The sequence below is a fragment of the Hipposideros armiger genome, unplaced genomic scaffold (assembly GCF_001890085.2).
Source record: "Hipposideros armiger isolate ML-2016 unplaced genomic scaffold, ASM189008v1 scaffold_5, whole genome shotgun sequence".
Lineage (NCBI taxonomy): Eukaryota > Metazoa > Chordata > Mammalia > Chiroptera > Hipposideridae > Hipposideros > Hipposideros armiger.
Window position 1 is genome coordinate 2,167,093 of NW_017731355.1, and position 20,122 is coordinate 2,187,214.

The 20,122-nt window shown below is 33.6% G+C and overlaps 1 protein-coding gene across 3 annotated transcripts in view; it reads right to left on the reverse strand.

The window, feature by feature from the left end:
• Positions 1-448: 448 nt before the first annotated feature.
• PPM1A (protein phosphatase, Mg2+/Mn2+ dependent 1A) overlaps positions 449-20,122 on the reverse strand; it is a 44,432-nt gene continuing 24,758 nt past the window's right edge. For 2 of the 3 annotated variants that reach the window (XM_019644541.1, XM_019644534.1), the window contains exons 2-6: positions 16,412-17,265; positions 14,894-15,011; positions 10,004-10,112; positions 8,051-8,108; positions 449-7,078 (exon numbers count right to left, since the gene is read on the reverse strand). In XM_019644541.1, the coding sequence (XP_019500086.1) occupies positions 7,049-7,078; positions 8,051-8,108; positions 10,004-10,112; positions 14,894-15,011; positions 16,412-17,245 (1,149 nt within the window). In that variant the 5' untranslated portion in view covers positions 17,246-17,265 and the 3' untranslated portion in view covers positions 449-7,048. Of the gene's footprint in view, positions 7,079-8,050; positions 8,109-10,003; positions 10,113-14,893; positions 15,012-16,411; positions 17,266-18,616; positions 18,666-20,122 lie in introns of those variants that run through there. The other variant, XM_019644551.1, reaches the window with a different exon arrangement.

Genomic DNA, 20,122 nt, shown 5'->3' on the forward strand with positions numbered 1-20,122 from the left:
CACACACACACACACACACACACACACACACGTCTACCACGAAGCCGGCACTATGCCAAGGACACCAGGTGAGGAAGTCCTTTTCCAGACCACTCCTAACTCCCCACCTCAACTCCTCAAGGGTGTAAGACATATGTTATCATCTATTAAGAAGACAATGGGAATGTTTTTGCCAAAGAGGAACTACTTCTCGCTTCTTTATTTCAGGAATGTTTTCATGAAAATAATCATCAACCCAAACTTACTAGCTTTCAGTAATCTTCCAACAGTCAGAAATGGATAGGTCTAGTTGAAACTGTAACTATCAGATCTATCTTTTTAAGCAAATTAACCAAGTTCAATTGAAAAAAAATTCTCTTGAGGTCTCCTAATAACTAATTTCAAATTTTCCAGGTTTCTAGCCAGAACAAAAATGCTGCTTGCAATATCAATCATAAATACACACACATTATGCAATTGCCTGTTTATTTAGTGGCACCAGTTTTGCAAACTAGAAATTATTTCTACTTTTCATCTCACATATAATCGGCAACCATCCACTGGCTGAATGCAATTTCTCCAACAGACTTGAAAACAAAAAAGTACATTCTTAAAGTTAGAACTGAATTCACATATTTTCTTTGGACCAGGAAATGGCACATAATACAAAATATACATTTGTGGAATTTCTTTAAAAGTTTGGATCACATAAACTGCGAACAGTGGGTGAGTTACTGTGAATTTTGTTATACACTGTGTTTAGGAAAAATATTTCTGCAGTTGTATGTTTTACATTTATAGATTTAAAAAAATCAATCTATAGATATGCAAAATGCTTTTAACATGTAGATGGTCTCTCCACTTATAACATTTATACAAATTAAGTGAAACAAAACATTGAAACCAACCAGAACTGGGGCACATTACTACAAACAAGATATTTTCCTGCAGGTATGCTATTGACTTAGTCAAGGGCTACCCAGGTAAGACAATAGTTTCTGTTTCAAAATTCCCACAAATGGGAATGGACTGAATGTCCAATTTTGGCAACAAATGCAACAAGCTAATGCATTTTTTCATAGTAGTTATAGTTTAGTAGAAATCTCATTAATCCTATACATTGGTGGCTGTATATTAGATCCTACTGTAACCTTCTGTATCAATAAATAAATATCTAATTCCTTGGAATCTGAAATGAATTAAAAATTTAATGAACTCTTAACACCAGGAATCTCCAAATCTTAAAACCTGAGTGAGATCTAACGGTTAAATGTGTTGTTTGTGAATATATTTGCACTAATGCAGGTCAGAAATATTCCTGAAACATTCAATTTGTTTTACCTCTTTTGAGTTTCAAAAGTAGTAAAATCAGAGACTGTTCTTCTTCAAAACTAGTCTTACTACTGTTTTTTTCACTTTTAATCACTTCTTTTCCCCAAAATACAACCTTTAAAAAGAACATTTTAATATCAGATTTCAGCCTAGGCTCACATCCACCTCCTTTATCTTTTAAAAAGTGAAACAATTCTTAAAAAGAGTCCAATTATTTTGACGCCCTTGAAATATTTCTTATGGCTTTGCAGGAAAAAAGCTAATGCCCTATTATGCTCTAGTATGGGATTTTAAGCTGAGGCCCCTGAACTACTGCAATGTCGTAAACTTTGGGCAGTTATGTACAGTGTATGCATTTTCCTGGATAAGGAAGTACCTAGGATTCATCAGTCTCAAAGGGCCTGTGACCCTAAAAGGTTAAGAACCATTGCTATAAGGAATTTATACCTATACCTAAATTATTATTAATTTTGTTTTGCAGCTACCCAATCTCCTACACAAATCTAACTTACTTCAGATAGTACCATACAAATGCAAACGGGACTAAATGTCCTTTACTGGATCAGAAGGACTATAAAAAGAAAGGAAAAACTCTTTAACAATTTTTCTAACCATTTAGTTCAGTGACAAAGCTATTAGTAGAAAGCTGGGTTTTAGAGCAATGAAAAAACTAAAGGGTTGGGTTTTGTGGTGAAGAAACACTGCATTCATTTTTTCCGTTGTTTCTATGTTGAAGCAGCAGTAATTTTTATCATTATTTCCCTTGCTGGAAAAATCCAATTACCTGAAGAAGCAAAGGTTGGTTCTTGCTGGTTTATGTGATGCAACAGTTCTTAGTATACAGCTAGGTCCAGGGAAGACCTTCCATGGCTTTAAAAATTACGAATAATCCTCTGTCATCCTCATTGGCATCTCCCCACCCCTCTGTCTCCCAAGTTTTCTTATTTTTGGCCCAGTTTTACATAGTATTAGTTGGCCTTGGTGAGGTAATGCACTAAGCTTTCTTGCTCGAGAAAATGGAATTGGCCTGTTTCAGTTTGAAAAGAGAGAGAGAAACCACCAAGAAGGTAGTAGAACAAATGAAGCAACATTTCATGCAGAATAAGGGGAAAAAAATGTCACTTTGTTATTATATCAATTGAAACCTTTCATCCATCTAATAAAAGTATAAGTTGTCAACTACAATTTCAACAAATCTTAGTTTTTCTAATTGGCACACTTCTACTTGCTGGTAATATAATTAGGAAAAGATGAGAGCAGAAGCCATGAGTTTAATGTATAAAGCAGGTAAAAGGGAAAGCATCTGTGTTGAGGTGACCAAAACTGGAGATGTTCATTTGACATGAACTGGAACCTACTGCCTCCCATCATTTCTGTAGATAGCATTGTGACAATCAGTAATAACTAACACTTAACTGACATTATTCTGACCAACAAAACAACACAGTATTGTAACATTTAGAAAATGTATTCTTAAATATTTCAAGCATATTTTGAAGTAATGTATAATTTAAAACAAATACAATCCAAAACCCATGGCACATTATTGAAAAAAAATAAAGTAAAATTAGGCTTCTAAAATTTTTAACTATAAAGAAGTCTTCCTAAATCCTAGGGGGGGGGGGAAGCTAATTAGAAGACTAGTGACTCAATTAAAAAATGGTCATCTCACCAGCAGGATCTACAAGCAAAAGTAAATGAAACTCTTTACGTTTCCTTCAAAGAAAAACCTCAAATGAGAAACATTTATATATTGAAATATGTACATAATATTTTCTAATACCAAATCCTAACATAATACTGTACAAATAGCAATCAAAACATTAAAAGGCTTAATCCTCTCAAACTTAATTAAAAGTATACACATCATGAAATTAAAAATTAAAACAAAAAAGAAAGCCCTTAATCAATTTAATCCCTTCTTTCAGAAGTCACAAACTGAATTCCCATATGAATTTGTCTAGTAAAGATAGTGAAATTATTTTTAAAAATTGAAACACATAGTAATTATTTGGCCAAAATTGGATATTAGCACTGGCAGTGTGTTTTCAAGAAAGAACAGTTTTACTTCGACAAGATTAATTCAGCTACATGTGTGTGTGTGTGTGTGTGTGTGTGTATATGTATATATATTATATATATAATGCCTGAAACTCAAATTCCATCAATATTTCCATATTGATAAACTCATATTTCCAGGGTTGGAGCATTCTAAGAAATCCATTACCTAGTTCTCTGACTTGCTGCCCTCAGCAGGAAGAGTAAAGGCCATTCGTTAAAGGCAAACATACTGAATAAACTTGAACCTCATTAGTCCAACTTTATTCCTATGCTGAGCAAAATTTTCTTTTGAATGAGCTTTTTAACTCTGCAGAGAAGAAAATAAACAGAAGAAAAGAGTTTTCAAATTAATAAGGAAGTACAACTGAGCTCTTTAGAGCAGAGACCTGCCCTGTTCAGGTTGGATGAGTGAGATAGTTATAATATTAACAAAGATTAGATTATAAATTCTACTCAAATGTAAACTCACTGAGGGCAAGGAACTATTCATTTCTTTAAAGTCCAAGCAAGGTGTTTAGCCCAGAACAGTGCTGTGAAGATAACTACTCAATACATTTTGTGGAAAAGCTGAGTTATTAGCTGTATAGTGCTATACGGTCAAACAGATGATCACTAAAAGTACTGCTGTAATTCAGAGTGTTTCAATTACATAACTGATTTTTCTTTCATCTAAATTTCTTAATGTTATGAAGTTAGTAAAAAAAAATTAAGTGGATAACGCAGTACACTAATTGCATAGTAGTCTAGAAGCAAGTTAATGCATTATAATTAAAAATATGTTTGAAATAGTTCTAAAGCTGAGTAAGAAAAATACATCTTGGATTTTTAAAAGTTAATGCTAATACTGAGAACTGCTTCTGTTAACTGTAAAAGTATATTCTCTAAGAAAGTAGCAATCAAGAGTCTACCTTGCTAAAACAATAAGAGATAGTGAAATTCTTTAGGGTAACAAGAGTCTGCTATACAAAATGAATTTCCTATTAAAAGCAGCAAATTGGGTTCATCCTAGTAAAACATTTAAATGAAAGTACACTTTGAATAGTATATTATCATTACACATGAACTTCAAAGAAAATAACATATAACATATCAAAAAAATTTGAGGCATTGCCCTGAGATGCTAATCAGCACACAAAAGGGGGGGAGGTCAAGAATTTAAGTGGTACAAAAATGAAGTGCACAATAGAAGTGCAAAAGTGCCTTGTAAAAATGTGGTTGGTCCCCTACCACCACCATTACCCCCCAAAAATCAAGAACACACACAGTCCACTGTTATAATGTATACTTCCTTCCTGTATTTTTATAATGAAAAAACTATATCTACTATGGCAATGCTGACTCATGTGGAAAAGATTTAGTCTTCTTAGATCACACTTAATATAGTTTTCTCTCACTTCCAAGTCTAATTTCTGTACTAATAACTTTAACAGGACTATTTTAACCTCCTCTTTTTTATTTAAAGACTCAAATTAAAAATGGCTCTAAATATGCTGTTATGGTTTGAAATATAGCTTTCCATCATATATTTTACTTGTAATTTAAAATTTTGCATCTCAAAATCTAATTAAAGATTTTGAAATTTCTGCAACTAAAAACTTAAGTCTACTTAAAAAATTAAGGATCTGGCTTCTTGTAATAGGGGTTTGGTTTTCAGTACTAGCATACTTGGTAATATATACCAGAAGCACTGGTATTCATTAAATGCACATGTAGGTGCTTGCAAAGCCATAACTTAAAACATTATCATACTTCGCACTCTACCACAGATTTAGACATTAAGCATTTATTTGTAAGTTAAGTACGGAATTGATTCTGTAATTCCAACTGTTATAAATTTCTAAATATAAATAGTACTTTTTTTCTTCATGCTAGATTAAGATATAAATTAAATACAATTAAGTTACATTTAATCACCTCACAAATAAGAGGGATAATGAAAAGATTTTGCTGGTATATAACTACTTAAATCTGAGACATTTCACATTACTATTCCCACTGCTCCCCTAACTTTACATTAGTTTTAAGGCTATATATACAAATATGTATATTTCCAAGTTAAGGAAAAAACAAATATAACAAAATTGATTATATTATCTTTTATACACAAAGTTTTGATTTTGTATTCAATGTTGTATTCTAATAGTTTTCTAGTGGGGAATCTGCCTACTGAATGATTAAATTACATGATGGTAAACACAATATTCAACCTAAAGAGACAAAAATACAGAAGGGCATAGAACAGTAGTCTTTTCAGTGTGACAGATTTTAAAACTTATTTTCACATGCTTAATCAGAGGAATTTAAGCCTAAATTAAATTAGGTTATTTTTATATCTACAATTCATTAAGCTTTGAAAGTTATTTTTAAAGGCCAACAGCTAAATATTATCAACATGCTATATTTCAAATCACAAATACATCTTAACTACTTGGATTCTAAAGACATGGGCCAATTAAAAATCACAGGCAAACACACTCACGAACACACACACACACCTACCACAGAGTGTTAGATTGTCAAGCTTGGACAATTATTTTAATTAAACAGTAGGCAAATTCAAGCTGATACACATCTTAATGAAAATTAAGCAGCCAGAAAGAAACCCATTTTAAAAACAGATTAAGGAACCACAGAGACTTAAATCTTTTAGTCTTTCTAATGGAAGGGAAACAGTTCCAGCTATGCCTTGAGTTAACAGGATTTTCCAATTCAAAGAGACTAACATCTTTCCCCATGAGAAACTTCTCATTTACAATGGCATGGTGTTTTAAAAAGGTAAGGTAAAAGAGGAATTACACATACATGATTAAATTTCTTGTTTGTTAAATCAAGCTTTATTGATAAAATGGAATTCAGAATATCTTACTAGGAACAGCAGCAGGCCCAGCCAATCATGATAGCAAAAATGAGGCAGTCTCCTACTATAGGTAGGAAGCTGCTGCTTATCAATTAATAATTAAATGTAAGGACTTGTAAAAGAGGTGCAAAGAATCAAGGCATTTTAGCCCCTTGATATTCTTATGAATATATTCTATTACCTGCAATACTCATGGCAACAAGTAGAGAACAACCTAAAAGACAGTTAAATGAAAGGACCAGCTTTATTAACAATGCCAATCCCACTGCCAAGAACATTATGATAGGTTTCAATTAACTCCCTGGATGTTCGGGTTTATAAGATTTTCGAATTATTCTCCATAATCACATGCACGTTTGAACGTCTAGCTGACATGGCTGCTGCTCTCCCTGTCCCAACCCCAAGTCCAAACACAACATGACTTGAAAGGGCTATATATCTGTTGCATCACACAACAAGCCAAACATTTCTTATAACTTTGATAGTGATTCAAAGCAGTTCATAATTAAATATGAGCTTTTTGTACAAGGACAATTATACTTTACAAAAAACAAAATCATACAACAAAAATTGCTGGAGTCTGATTTACAACATGAATTATGGTTTGAAATCACGTTTACATAAGTCTCAAATTTACAAAAAAAAAAAAATCAGTTCTGGGCTAGCTGTTGTACTGCTGAAGTTCTCTGGTGTAATCACTCTCACCCATGTCATATGCCCTTCTTTAAAGTTGAGGATGGATGTTTAAAAGGTTCAATGAAGTTGAGCTGTACTCTCCTTTGGGAGGTGAAGGTAAACTCCATGGCAGAATAAGCAGTTTTACCACATGTCATCAGCTGATGTAGAGTCCTTTATAAAAGAAAACAAAGCAAAACAAGGAACTAAATTAAAGCTTAGAGGTGCCAAAAAGACATAACTTTATGGATAATGCAGAAAGGTTTTGTAAAGTTGGTTTTTAGAAAATAAATGTGCTTTAAAGTATATGTTTGTGTATGTGTATATATGAAATATCAATAACCTGTTCAAAGAATTGTTAACCCTTTGTTTTGTTTTGGAATAAACTACATGAAATACTTTTACTATGAGGCTGACCAAACGTATTTCTAAACCAATGAAACTACTAAAATTTTTAAATTTTTTCTTCAATTAAACCCCATTTACTTTTAGAACACTACTTTTTTTGCATATGAAAGGATTAAGACTTCAAGTAATATGAGATTTGAGGAGGCTTCATAATGCAACACACAAAATTTTTGTGCCCAAATGACTTGAAAGTTACCCCTTTTCTATAAACAGCACATTACAACAGCACTGTCACAGGAAACATCACTGGAGAATATGGCATTCTAATGTCTATTTATATAAACAGAATTCTCTACTTTAATATTTAAATTAAGTACATACTTCAGGGTTCTTGGCAAAGCTAATTCCAACCATAAAAACTATTTAGTGGAGATGGGCATTCTGAAGTTCTTTTGCAGCTGCTTACAAAACGCAGAATAATTGAAGATTCTGAATAGAGATATTATTCCCAAATTTCAAAAAAGCGTTTAGTGGAGGCAAACCTTCTGAAGTTGTTTGTAGAGGCTTTAAAAACCCAGAATAATTCAAAGGGACTTTCTTCTTTTTGGACAGAGGTTGGCCACTCACCATGATTATGTCCTCAATCACTAGAACTGTGGTGCAGGCAGAGTTCAGAGCAATCGATCAGGGGTGTGTGTAAGAGAATGGGTGCAGTGAACAGCTCTGCAAAAACAGGTAGGAAGGATATGCATTTAGAGGGGAGGGAAGGGAAAGCAGAGGAGCTAAAAGGCTACTTACAGTGTCATCATTTTTGTAAGGATTCAGTCTATTGTAAACGGCTTCAATTACATTCCGCCTAAATTTTAAAAAATGCAGAAAGTTAATTCTTCTTCAGAGCATAAAACTGTTTTAATAACTCACAGCCAGGTGTTCATTAAAATGTCAAAGATAATCTAACACTTGGAAATTATTTCAGTTCTGTTTCTACTGTCAATTTCTGCTAGTTCTGTCTATTTAGTTCTATTTCTTATTGTCAATAAGTGAGCCTCACTTTAAGATACTTGGGGCCAAATGTTAAAGTAAAGGTAAGTTTACTCTAAAGTGTAACATTCCACCAACCCAATTAATAGAAGACTAAAAGTCATGTGGTTTTTTTTTCTTTTTTTAAAAAAATCAGTCTATATGGTCTACTTCTATTTGAACTGGCTTAAGTGGTTATGAGTCAGCAATGATGATGCAGTTCTTAAGGTAATGATACTAACATATTCTGGTTAAGAGTTGAATACTAGTTTTGAAGTAGAAGTAACTTCAACTTCTGTTGTAGTAAAATAACTGATAATTTGTGCTCTTTGTAATGCCCTTTACAAAAGATCTATTAAAACTGAAAATGTGATATATGACATTTCCCTGACAAGTCTAGGAATTAGTTTCTGAATACTATTTTGTTAAAAATATCTGTAGTGTTATTTATAAGTTATAGCCTTCCTACTTCCAAAATCAATTTGAAGCAATTTTATAGACAACCATTTCATAAAAGATCATATTGGAAAACAAGGTTTCCAAAAAAATAAAAACTTCAAACAGATATTTTTCCAATTACTGTTTAGTGAAATGATTATAAAGAACATGGCTATACTTATAGAACACAGTGGAGAATCAAGGAAAGTAGTCAATGTATCTTTGTAAGTCAATTGTATGGATATCTGAGGTAAAAATGTTTTAAGCCTTAAATTATAAAATAGCTTAAAGTCTCCACTTTAGTTTACAAAGATATAAGCTTCATATGTAACACAGATTAGTACAGTTCTATGAAATAAAATGCAAAGAGAAAAAGGCAAGAACTGCACCCTCACACAAAAACCCCATCAACCAGCAACTAAAAACACTGGGAAGTCAGATGTAGAAAAATGGCCCACATGCAAGAAGAGAAAGATACTCATCTCTGGGGTGTTAAGTTATCCAGGGACTGACAAGATCAAATTATGACACTTTAAAATTTTGTAGTGTTATGTAATTTAGTTTAAAAAATTCTTTTACAGGGCCGGCCGAGTGGCGCTATGGTTAAGAGCTGGCTTGGGATGCCAGAGGGCCCCGGTTCGGATCCCACATATGAGGGCCAGTGACACTGCCCTCCACAGCTAAGATGCTGAACAACAGCTCAACCTGGAGCTGGGCGGCCGTGAGTTGCCGGCGATGGCGTAGGCTACAGCCCCTTTGGCAGTGAGTTGCCATGGGCTACCATGTGTAGCCAGCAGTCAGCGTGAGCAGCCAGCAGCTGCAGTGAGCGGCCGTCCAGAAGCCGGCGACTGATCTGCCTCAACCGGGAAGAGCGCAATGATGGTGCCAACTTGGGCCAGTGAAGCAACATCCTCCACGACTAGACTGAAGAACAAAAAGGACAGCAACTTGTCTGTTCCCCTTCCCCCAATACCCCAGCGCTGTTCCCATCCCCCAATTCCCCAATAAAAATCTTTAAAAAAAATTCTTTCACAATATTATCTCAATGCTATATGAAGAAATGAATGTAACCCAAACCTCCACTGAAGACAGCCTTCAGTATAGTTACAACCAATGTAACAAGCACCATATATCATTAATACTGGAAAACACTGAACCACAAATTAAATGTTTTGAAGACACAGATAAATAATAGCATCACTTTAGAAATTAGGTAAGTACACATTTGATCAATAACACCTAACATTTTCATGTACTGAGATAAATTGTAGGAGTATGCAGAATGTAACTTACTTGCTTGCCAATTCACCTCCTGGTGGGAGGCTGGGGATGTTCTCACTCGCTAATGTGCGCATCACATGGACTAAGTCAGGGACGCCTTCCCCCTGCTTCTTTATGATTTCTGGGAATCAGAAGTACTTTTTTTGTAAGTGTTATCCAAATTTAATAAAAAAAAAAACTGAAACAAAGATAACTTAGGTTTTCAAAGATGGCATTGACCACATCTGAGATTTTCTAAACTGGTACAAGAAAAAAAAAAATCAAGTTGACCTTTGAAAATTTATGGCAAAGGAATGCACAAAATGACACAGAAGATATTTTCCATATTACTGCAAAGAATGAAAATAAACAAGACAAAAATATGAAAACAAAATTTCATGTTAAATTCAAAATTTCATGTATTACATAATCAGATATATGCGTGTACAAATAAGAACATTCTTCTTAAGATGCCAATTAGTTACTTCTGAGGAGATCAACTCCTCTCTTTACACTGGAAACATGTTTCCTGAACTTTGTCCTGAAAATACACAGATTTTAAAACAAACAATTTCAAGATATGAAAAAAAAACCCCACCAAAAAACCTTTTAAGTATAGGGGAATTTACTGATTATATACTAATGCAAATCATTTTTACTTATGTTTATATTTTTGCAAAATGATACTTAAGTAGCATGTGCAGATTAGGTTACATACTTCAACACCGTTCTCAGTTTAATTTTTGTCTAAACTATCTTTAAGCAATAAACAGATATATGATACCATTTCCTTAGTTGGTTATTTGAACGAAGTCTATAGAATGGAAAAAATCTAAATTTCATGACAAATTTTTTAAAAGAAAAAACTGATAAACCATACAACTGCATTTGAAATCAATTTCAAAACATGCAGTTATTAAATGGGTATAGTGATATGATCTGCAGTGTTGCCATGCAGATGCATACTGTTATTCACACCACAGAATACCAACAATTATGTACAAGCAACTTAAAGATCTCTCAAACTATTCACTTTAAGCGCAAGAAGTCTTTACTTGGAATTTTAGTGTATTGATTCTAAATGAAAGATCATGCCAAAGGTATTTGTGTAAGTTAAATGTTCAAGTTTTGCTCAATTTTTTGTTTTTTTCAATGTCTATACTAAGATATTTTCTTTGTTACCCATGATGGGGCAAGAAAACTATTCTAGTTCTCAATTTGTCAATACCTTTGAAAATAACAATGCATATAAAGATCTTTCATCGTCTGATTAAATCTCAAAATATTAATTCATCATTAAAGCCACATATTAAAAAACAGACAATGCTCCCATAGTTTTTTAAATGGATCAAACTATCCTTTTAGACTTATGGCCAAATTTTACCATCTATTATATTTTGCCTTTTTTTTTTTTTTTTTTTTAAACAACAACAAACCAGTCTTAAATCTGAACAAAAAGCAAGGATCTCAGATTTGGTTTGCCAAGTTCCTTTATTGTGTAATCTTTAACATCTAGTATATTTATTCTACATGGTTCTAATGCTGGAAATCTGCTGTACAAAAATAAAGGGATTTGATGTTTACCTAAACTGCACAATTTCACAATCTAAAGCTGTATTACACTTAACATACAGTCTCTGCTAAGCCGGTACAATTATTAGATAGATAACTAGACAATAGAAATGAACACTGATGATAAATTCAATCAATGATGGTTTCAGATCTAAAAAACATTACCTTGAATAGTCTATATTTTATGTATCTTACATCTCCTTTATTAAAATATAAATTAGGATATTTTAATTGTGAAGAAAATTACAGGAAGACAAATTCTTAAAAAAAAATAATGTTAACGCTTTAAAACTATTACTATCATCTATTCCACATGGGATAATGCATTTAAACTATCTAACCTTCAACACTACACTACCCTTGCTTCTTTCTGCTTTTAAAATAAATAAATAAATTTTAAGACATATTCCTTTAATTGCTCTTGGACTATACATTTGAATTAGAATTATAAAAAGACTAAATGCTTTTTTTTATTAAATAACATATATCTGTAGAAGATCTATGTTTCACATATTCATATATGTGAAACGTTTTGCTCCTCCCCACTACCCTCCAACAAGTCTGAGGGATTCTATTAGTTATCTCCAAATCAGCAACTTTAAAGTTGGGGCAGTCAGTAGCAAATATTTTAAAAATATGTATGAATGTTAAATTGGCTTAGAAGGACCACAGACTTAGATGGTATGGTTTAAATTATGAGCTCAATCTTTTGACAACCCTAGAGTCAAGTATTTAGAAGGGCACAGATAATAGGAGAGCTGAAAAAGCCTCTGTCCTTTTCTGTGGTGTAGACAGAGAAGCCAAAAGTATTCAAAACAAATAAAATGAAGTTTAGTAGGTCACCACAATTTAGTGAAGGCATGTAAGTAAAGAAAGAGAAAAAGGTATTTGGTGTATTTTAGAAGCTAAATGCAGTATCTTTCACTTTTTTAAGACATGTTTTACAATGCAAATAGTTACATTCTTTCTATGTTTTTAAATAAAGTAGCAGTTTTATTTAATGTAATATTCTCTAGTTTCAGTCTCATCAAATCTACCTCAGTAAAGAATACTGTATTTAATTTATGACATCATAATCTCCAACTGAATGGTACAAGAGTAATAACACTACAACATATAAAAAATGCTGAGTATATAATGTAAACTCTGTTCAGGTGGCAATTCTTGCTTGATAATAAGCAATATAAAACTTAACAGTGCAACATAAAATTATGTATCTAAAGCAGTTATTTAGAATTGCATTAAAAATTTAAGAGAGTACACTAAAAAGAAAAATAGAAATCCATTTCTAAAATTTAATCCCATTTCATAGTAAATAAAACTAAAGCACTTATTCTTGTTTCTTTAAGTCAGTAAGAAAACATGTAAGCCCAAGCTAAAGTGCCAATAAATTAAGTATCAACTTATCCCAATACATACTCTTCTTATGGTTTCATCCTTTCCCACTAACCAGCAGTCTGAACCAATGTTATATGACTTGGTACCATTCTAAATATTTTATTTTACTGTATTATATATAAATAACTTATGTTAAAATGATTCATTTAAAATATAAAAATTCTAAGACTCTTGGTAATAGTGAGGAAACAAACTTATTAAATAGTATGTCCAAAAATGAAATATTAAACAGTAATTTGACATAATACTGGATTATACTAGTACTACCAGGTGGGGGAGAGCAATAAAAATGTAATAGCAGCTCTAGATAATACTGAAAGTCAAAAATCAATCATGATTTTAATATTAGATCAATTATAATTGATATCAAACAGTAAAAAGGGAGAAAACAAAATTAAAGTGCATATTAATTTTAATAATGTAGGCACTGCAGGATATAATAGTGTGTAGGTCAATGCTTACATGCTATTAGGTCTTTATCATGCAAATTAATGATATTAGGAGAAAAAAATGCATTTTAAAGGTATAGCCATGTCAAGTTTTTCTATGCTTATTGCATATATGCAGTAAACTGAAATTCTATGGGGAGAATACAGGGGTGCCAAAAATATGTATACACATTTTAGGAGATGTTATCTATGTATTACTATTCGAAGTTGAATTGAATTATGATAGCAATGTGCAGTATGAGGTTCGCTCAAAAGACAGCATTAATTAAATGAATGCTAGCGTCACCATGCGACAGGCAGGACAGTCAAGGAAAAGGGCGGAAGCATTGTTGTCATTCGAGGAGTGCAAGACCATTTTGAAGTGGGATTTGAAATTTGAGAAAGTTCTCCTGACTTAACACCCCTTGACTTCTACCTATTCGGGACCTTAAAAGATGTGGTGTTACCGTAGTAAACTGGCTACAGTGGTGGTACTTCAGGAAGAAACTGAAACAGCATGCACAGCGATATAAGTGGACACTTTTGGTCAATGTTGCTCAAGCAGTAGTTCGCTGTAATCAGAAGTGTCTGGACGCTGATGGTAACCACTTTGAGCATCTCTTGTAATTGCAGAAGTCAAACATGACTTGTATTCATCTTTTGTTATTGGTATATATATTATTACAATTTTAATAGAGTTTTTTTCCTTTCTTAAAATGTGTATACATTTTTTTGGCACCCTCTGTATTTATATCAAGTAGTAGCTGCATCAAAGATCTTTTAAATTTTTTCAAATATTTAAAGGCATTACATTTGAGAATTACGAACATCTTTCTAACTGTCTCAAAGTAATTTGCAGAATTCTGATAAATATACTTCTGGAAGTCCCAGCTTATTTCTTGATTTTATTCAGCATTTACATTTCTGCCAGGTGGAGACCTAGTATGTCTTCTATTCAGGTCTATGTTGTCCAGGTCAGGCAGTTTATGGCGTAGGCAAGAAAGCCTTAAACAATTTAAAATAAATTTTTAAAAGCTGTGGCATATGAAAATTGTTAATAACCAGGTTGTGATCTTCAAGTTATTAAATAAAAACAAAAACAAAAAAACTCCTAAAGATCTTAAATTCATATACACAGCTTTACAGAGCAAGATGGTATTCAAATTATCACTATCATAAATAACCTGTTTATAATTAAATAAACTACAAATCAAACTTTCCTGGCATAAGATTACTCATGCCACTGAATTCATCAAGAATGTTAAAACATACAAACATGTGAGCCTTTTTAAATAAAAGTATCCTGAACCTAATGTTCAGGGCCATACTGGTTGTTATTTCTAATATAACTGTGATAAAACAATTGCAAACATCTAAACAGCTACTACAGAAATGCCCTTCCCACTTTTGTACACTAAACACTAGATGTCAAAGGCATGTAAAGATCTAAAAGCTAAAATGTTAAAGTTTGATTGTGTTGAGGTTTTTCTTTAATAAAGCTACTTATTTTTGTTAAATGATCCACCTTCTACTCTGCTTTCCAGGTACTTGTCCAACTCTGCTTCCTTCTTCACTGCTTCTGGTGATACTTTGGGTGCATTTGGAAAACAGATCAGTATCACACTCATGTTGTCTCGACTTCCCTGGGAAGAAAAGAGTTTGAGAAAATATTTTGGCTTTCTTTTTGCTCTTGAAAGTCTTGAGAACCTTTACAGCCATGCCAATTATAATTATACTTGTTCTAGTGAAAATACATATTGTTTTCAAGGAGAAAAAAAATGCGTATGTGGAGGGGGCACCCTCCCACCCCCAATACACATATAATATATATAGTATAACCAACACTGTAAAAGACAGCACAGAAACACTACAGGTTAAATTTCACTGCAACAATCATTTTTAAAAATTCTATAAAACAAAAATATTTCTGAACACTTATTGGTGGTCTACTTAACTTGAAGTGATACCTAAACACATAGACATACATTCAATTTAACAAAATGGGAAATTCTAGTGGTACTTCTTACAACAAAATTTGATCTATAATAAATTATAAATTGTGGGGCTAATTAATTTGATTCATAAGTAGAAATATGGAATTAGATGTACAACTACATATATAAAGTTTACAAACCAGTTAACTGTCATAATTCAAAAAAATTGACAGCTTAGAAAGCGTATTCATTTTTAAAGATACCTAGGTATTCAAAATGCTACAATTAAGATACTTGAATCAATGTTGGACTCCCCACAGATCCCCTTCCTATTAGTAATTGAAGTTAACTTTTACGTTTTAAGTATTAATTTCGCTATATGGGAAAATTGACCTTATACCATTACTTTAAACAAACAATATAAAGGATTTAATACTAAAAAGAATCTTGGGGGAAAATTGTATAAAATGTAGCAAGTAGTAAGGTATTGATAATTTTTAAAAATAGAGTAGAATGCAGAAGAGAAAAAGTGGAATCTGAGTCATAATTTACTAGTATCTGAATCTGATTTTCCAGATAGTTTAAACAGCTTACCTGAAGTCATTCTCAGTCTCATACCAAGTTCTTCTGACTCCATGTCCAAGACTATTTCTATTACATCACACCAAATGATCACTGAATTCTCTTTGTTGGTGCTACAGATTCATCAGACCATAGTCTCAAAGTACTAAATGTACTGAGATACCACATGGTAAAAATAAAATATTAAAATCCTAAAATGCTTTTTATTTATAGACACTGAGGTCTAATCCCTCAGCATCCCCTTTTCTAAAACATGCACTTTGATACAATCCTTCTACCTTTGACATTAAAAAGCTCAAGTAGTCATGGTTACTAAAAGACTAAACATTCAGATTATAACTCACATATTTGGTAATCAGGTAATTTATTTCTAAAAAGTGTTCCTATAGTTTTATAACTGGTGGAGTATCCTGCAATTGTGCCAAAAACTTATTTCTGAGAACTACAGGTTCTAAGATGATAAAATACTACAGTAGTACTTAAGGTGGCATTTAATTATTTTATCTTAAAAAACAAAGTCTAGCTACCTTATACAAACAGGTGTCGACTACTTCATTGCAAACTTTCTCAAGGTCATCAGTGACTTCAAGTCTGGATCTTACAAAATCACAGAGCTCTTCATTTCCCATAACATCCCAAATACCATCACATGCAAGGATAATGAACTGATCATCTTCTTCAGATCTTTCAATATCATGGACTTCAGGCTCTGGTGAGACAAGCTGCTCTGTAGGACCTTTTCCATGGACACATTTGTAATCAAAGTCCCCAAGGGCCCTCGATACAGCCAGAGAGCCATTCACACGCTGAATCATTACAGAACCACCTGCATTCTGAATTCGTTCTTTCTCCAGTGGATTACTTGGTTTGTGATCTTGTGTGAAGAAGTGAACTTTCCTGTTCCTACAAAGTAAACCTCTTGAGTCTCCACAGTTAATGAAATAAGTATGTTGAGGAGAAATTAAGACACCCACAGCTGTTGACCCACTTCTATCTGCACCATGTTTCTTCTCTGACATAACTCTCATGTGTTCATCAATCTCCAGAAAACCTGTTCTGATTCCATTCTTTACATTTTCCACAGAAGGTGCTCCTGCAGAGCCTTTAAAATCCTGGTTATTGGTGATGTGATCTAACAAATGCTCACAGCAGTATTTGGCAACCTGAGAACCAGCATGCCCATCATACACAGCAAAGAATGACCATGTTTCAAGTCCACTTGGCAAACCAATCACAGCTGTATGTGCATCCTCCATTTCAACTCGCCAGCCTTGCATGCTGCTCAGCCCATATCGCAACCCATTACCCTGCCCCTGGGCATTATGTTTTTCCATCTTTGGCTTGTCTAAAAATGCTCCCATTATGTCTTGATCCTTTAGGTCTGCAAAAGAAGAGAAACAAGAAAGTTATTAACTATTTTGTAAACAAAATATATATCTAGTAACCTTTGTAAGAGTGAAGGAGGTACAAAAAAATGCTTTCAGTAAGAATTCACAACTCATGTAATAAATAGGCACTCACTGTATTGCTGACTTAGAACCTGGAGATTAACAAGAACTGGGGGAAAGACTGATCAGGCTCAGAATGGACAACAGACTGGGAGAACTAAAGCATCAGGATAGTTTGCAGATCTGACACTCTCTTCAAGGCACAACCACATGAGGTATAAAGAAGCCTTAGCAGTGGCCATCAGCTTATATAAACCAGGCCAAGCATTGAAGGATGCATGTGAATTTCTTAGGGAATCTCAGAAGTGAGCTGCATGTACATATATATAAATCAAGAAAAGCCAAATGAATTCACAGGACATACCAAAAGCCTACTACTAATTCAAACATCTTAGTTGAACAGTCCAACTTTCCAAAGTTTGATTTTGACCTACCTAGTTTTATTCCTACTCCATTAACCCTCTGAAAAAGTAAAAAATGATCTTCTCACAATGGTCCAAATTAGCACGCTCCTTCCTTTAAACCTCCATTCATGTCAGTCCCCTTAACTGGAATCCCTTGCCTCTCTTCCCTACTTATAAAAAGTATACCCATCCTTTAGAGTCTAGCTTAACTTCTACCTTTTCCATAGGGTTTTCAGTCTTTGATAATCAAGCCAATAAGTTATTAAATTACCATAAGTGTTCACTTCAATTTTCAAGTTGCAAAACAATTATGTACATGTATATAAAACAAAGCTTATTACACCGGGGGTGTCAAAAAAATGTAAACACATGACTTGTGTTCATCTTTTGTTATCGGTATATATTGAGTATTACAATTTTAATACAGTTTTTTTCTTTCTTAAAATGTGTTTTTTTGGCACCTTTGGTACCCTGTGTATGTAAACATGGCAAAATAAATCCACTGTAATCAACTGGTATTCTATTAATCTAGTGGTAATAACATGTACCATTATTAGTATACTCTATGACTATTAGGTATAAATAGTAAAGGAGATAGAAGGGTCTAGGGACAGCCTGGTGGACAACCCTGAAAGTTTAGCTAATCTAATCCTTTTCCAATAATCAAAAGCTAAATCCCCTCATCTGGAATGGGGCCACACAAGGCAGAGAAACAGCTGGTCAGGGTTTATAATAGCCTAGGAATGTAGAGACTTGGGGGGTTCAAGTCATCAAATGAGTCACAATTGAACACAAAACAATCTGAAAAAGACAGAATGACATTTAATAGAGGTGAAGGGGAGATGGGTACTAGGGGGTAGGGATGGGGAAAAGTACCTACATAAATCAGGATGCAGTTATGAGGCTAGGGGATTGATGATGTTGGTGATGCTAAGCTCTGAGAAGAAGCTATGAGAGAAAGGGGAAGAACCACCACCCCTAAGGAAAGAAACAGTTAACCAGTAACCTTTCCTTGTTCTTTTTCCTACTAGGGTCAAACTAATACATAGGCAGAGAAGTCTAGCTGATTGGTATGATAAAATGATCTCCTGCCTACTCCTCTGACGCCCCATCCCCCATTATAATTCCACTAATGGAAGGTAAATAATGAAAACTAACCATCATTCATTCCTTATTTGGCAACCTGAGAACCAGCATGCCCATTAAACGTGGCAAAGAATGACCATGTTCATATTCATGACCATGACGATATGCATCAGATTACCTTTCTGACACCAAGCTGATACACATTATGGCAAGGGTGAATGTTTTGATTGGACAAGGGTTAACATAATGATGAAACCTTAATAGCAGACAATGTTTAAGAATAATTCTAAAAATATCTCTAAGTGTTTTACAAGCATTACCTCATTCATTCTCAACAGCCCTCTAAAGTGGGTAATAATATTATCTCCAATTTACAGATGAAGAACCTTAGAGAGACCAAAGAACTTGGCCAAGGTCACTCAACTGATAAGTTTAGATGAATCAGGACTCTAATTCAAGCCTGCCTGACTTTAAGGCACCATTTACTACTAAGGCAATGGCTTACAAAAAAATTATCTGTGCACCTTTTGAAAAAGTAAGATTAACAAACCAGAATTTCCAGGGTAGGGCTGGAACCTAGGCATTGGTGTATCTGGGGAAAAGATTAGATAGAATGCCTAGATATGTAGTAGGTAAATGATTGAGTCCTGGTGAGGGTAAGTCATCTGCTTAAGGCAAACAGTAAGCTGCCTCATCTCTGTACCTTGATTCCTTTAGCTAGGCTAAAGGGGAGAAGGAAGGTTTATGTTTAAGACGCTTGACCCCTACTAATCCAGCATTTATCTGTACAGTGAGCTTATTAATGCCTACCTCTGAATGTTGCTGCAAGGTTTAAATGAGGTAATGGCTACGAAGCAGCCATATAGAGTCTGATAAAAATGAGGCTCTTGGCAAATGGAAACTAATTATTACTATATTCCTACATACACAGTCACATCCAGATTCTGATATTACCTAACAGGAGCCTATCTCTTTTATAGAAAAGCCCAGTAGTTATTTTCCAGATATACATATGAAACTACCAAATAACTCTTTTACAGGGTACACTTTCTAAAAACAAAACCCAAACATTTGAACAATATATTAGAAATGCAAAAATGTAACAAGTCAGCCATCTGATAAGATTTTAGGTCCAGCTTCATGGCAAATGTAAAAATATAGTCAAGGTCAAAAATTAATAATTTTGTTGTTGGACTTTCACATACTGAAGATAGGTGATTCAAAAAAATCTTACCTCCTAGGATTGAGTAATTTGTATAATCCTGGTGAAGCAGCCAACTATAGCTACATAAATACAGCA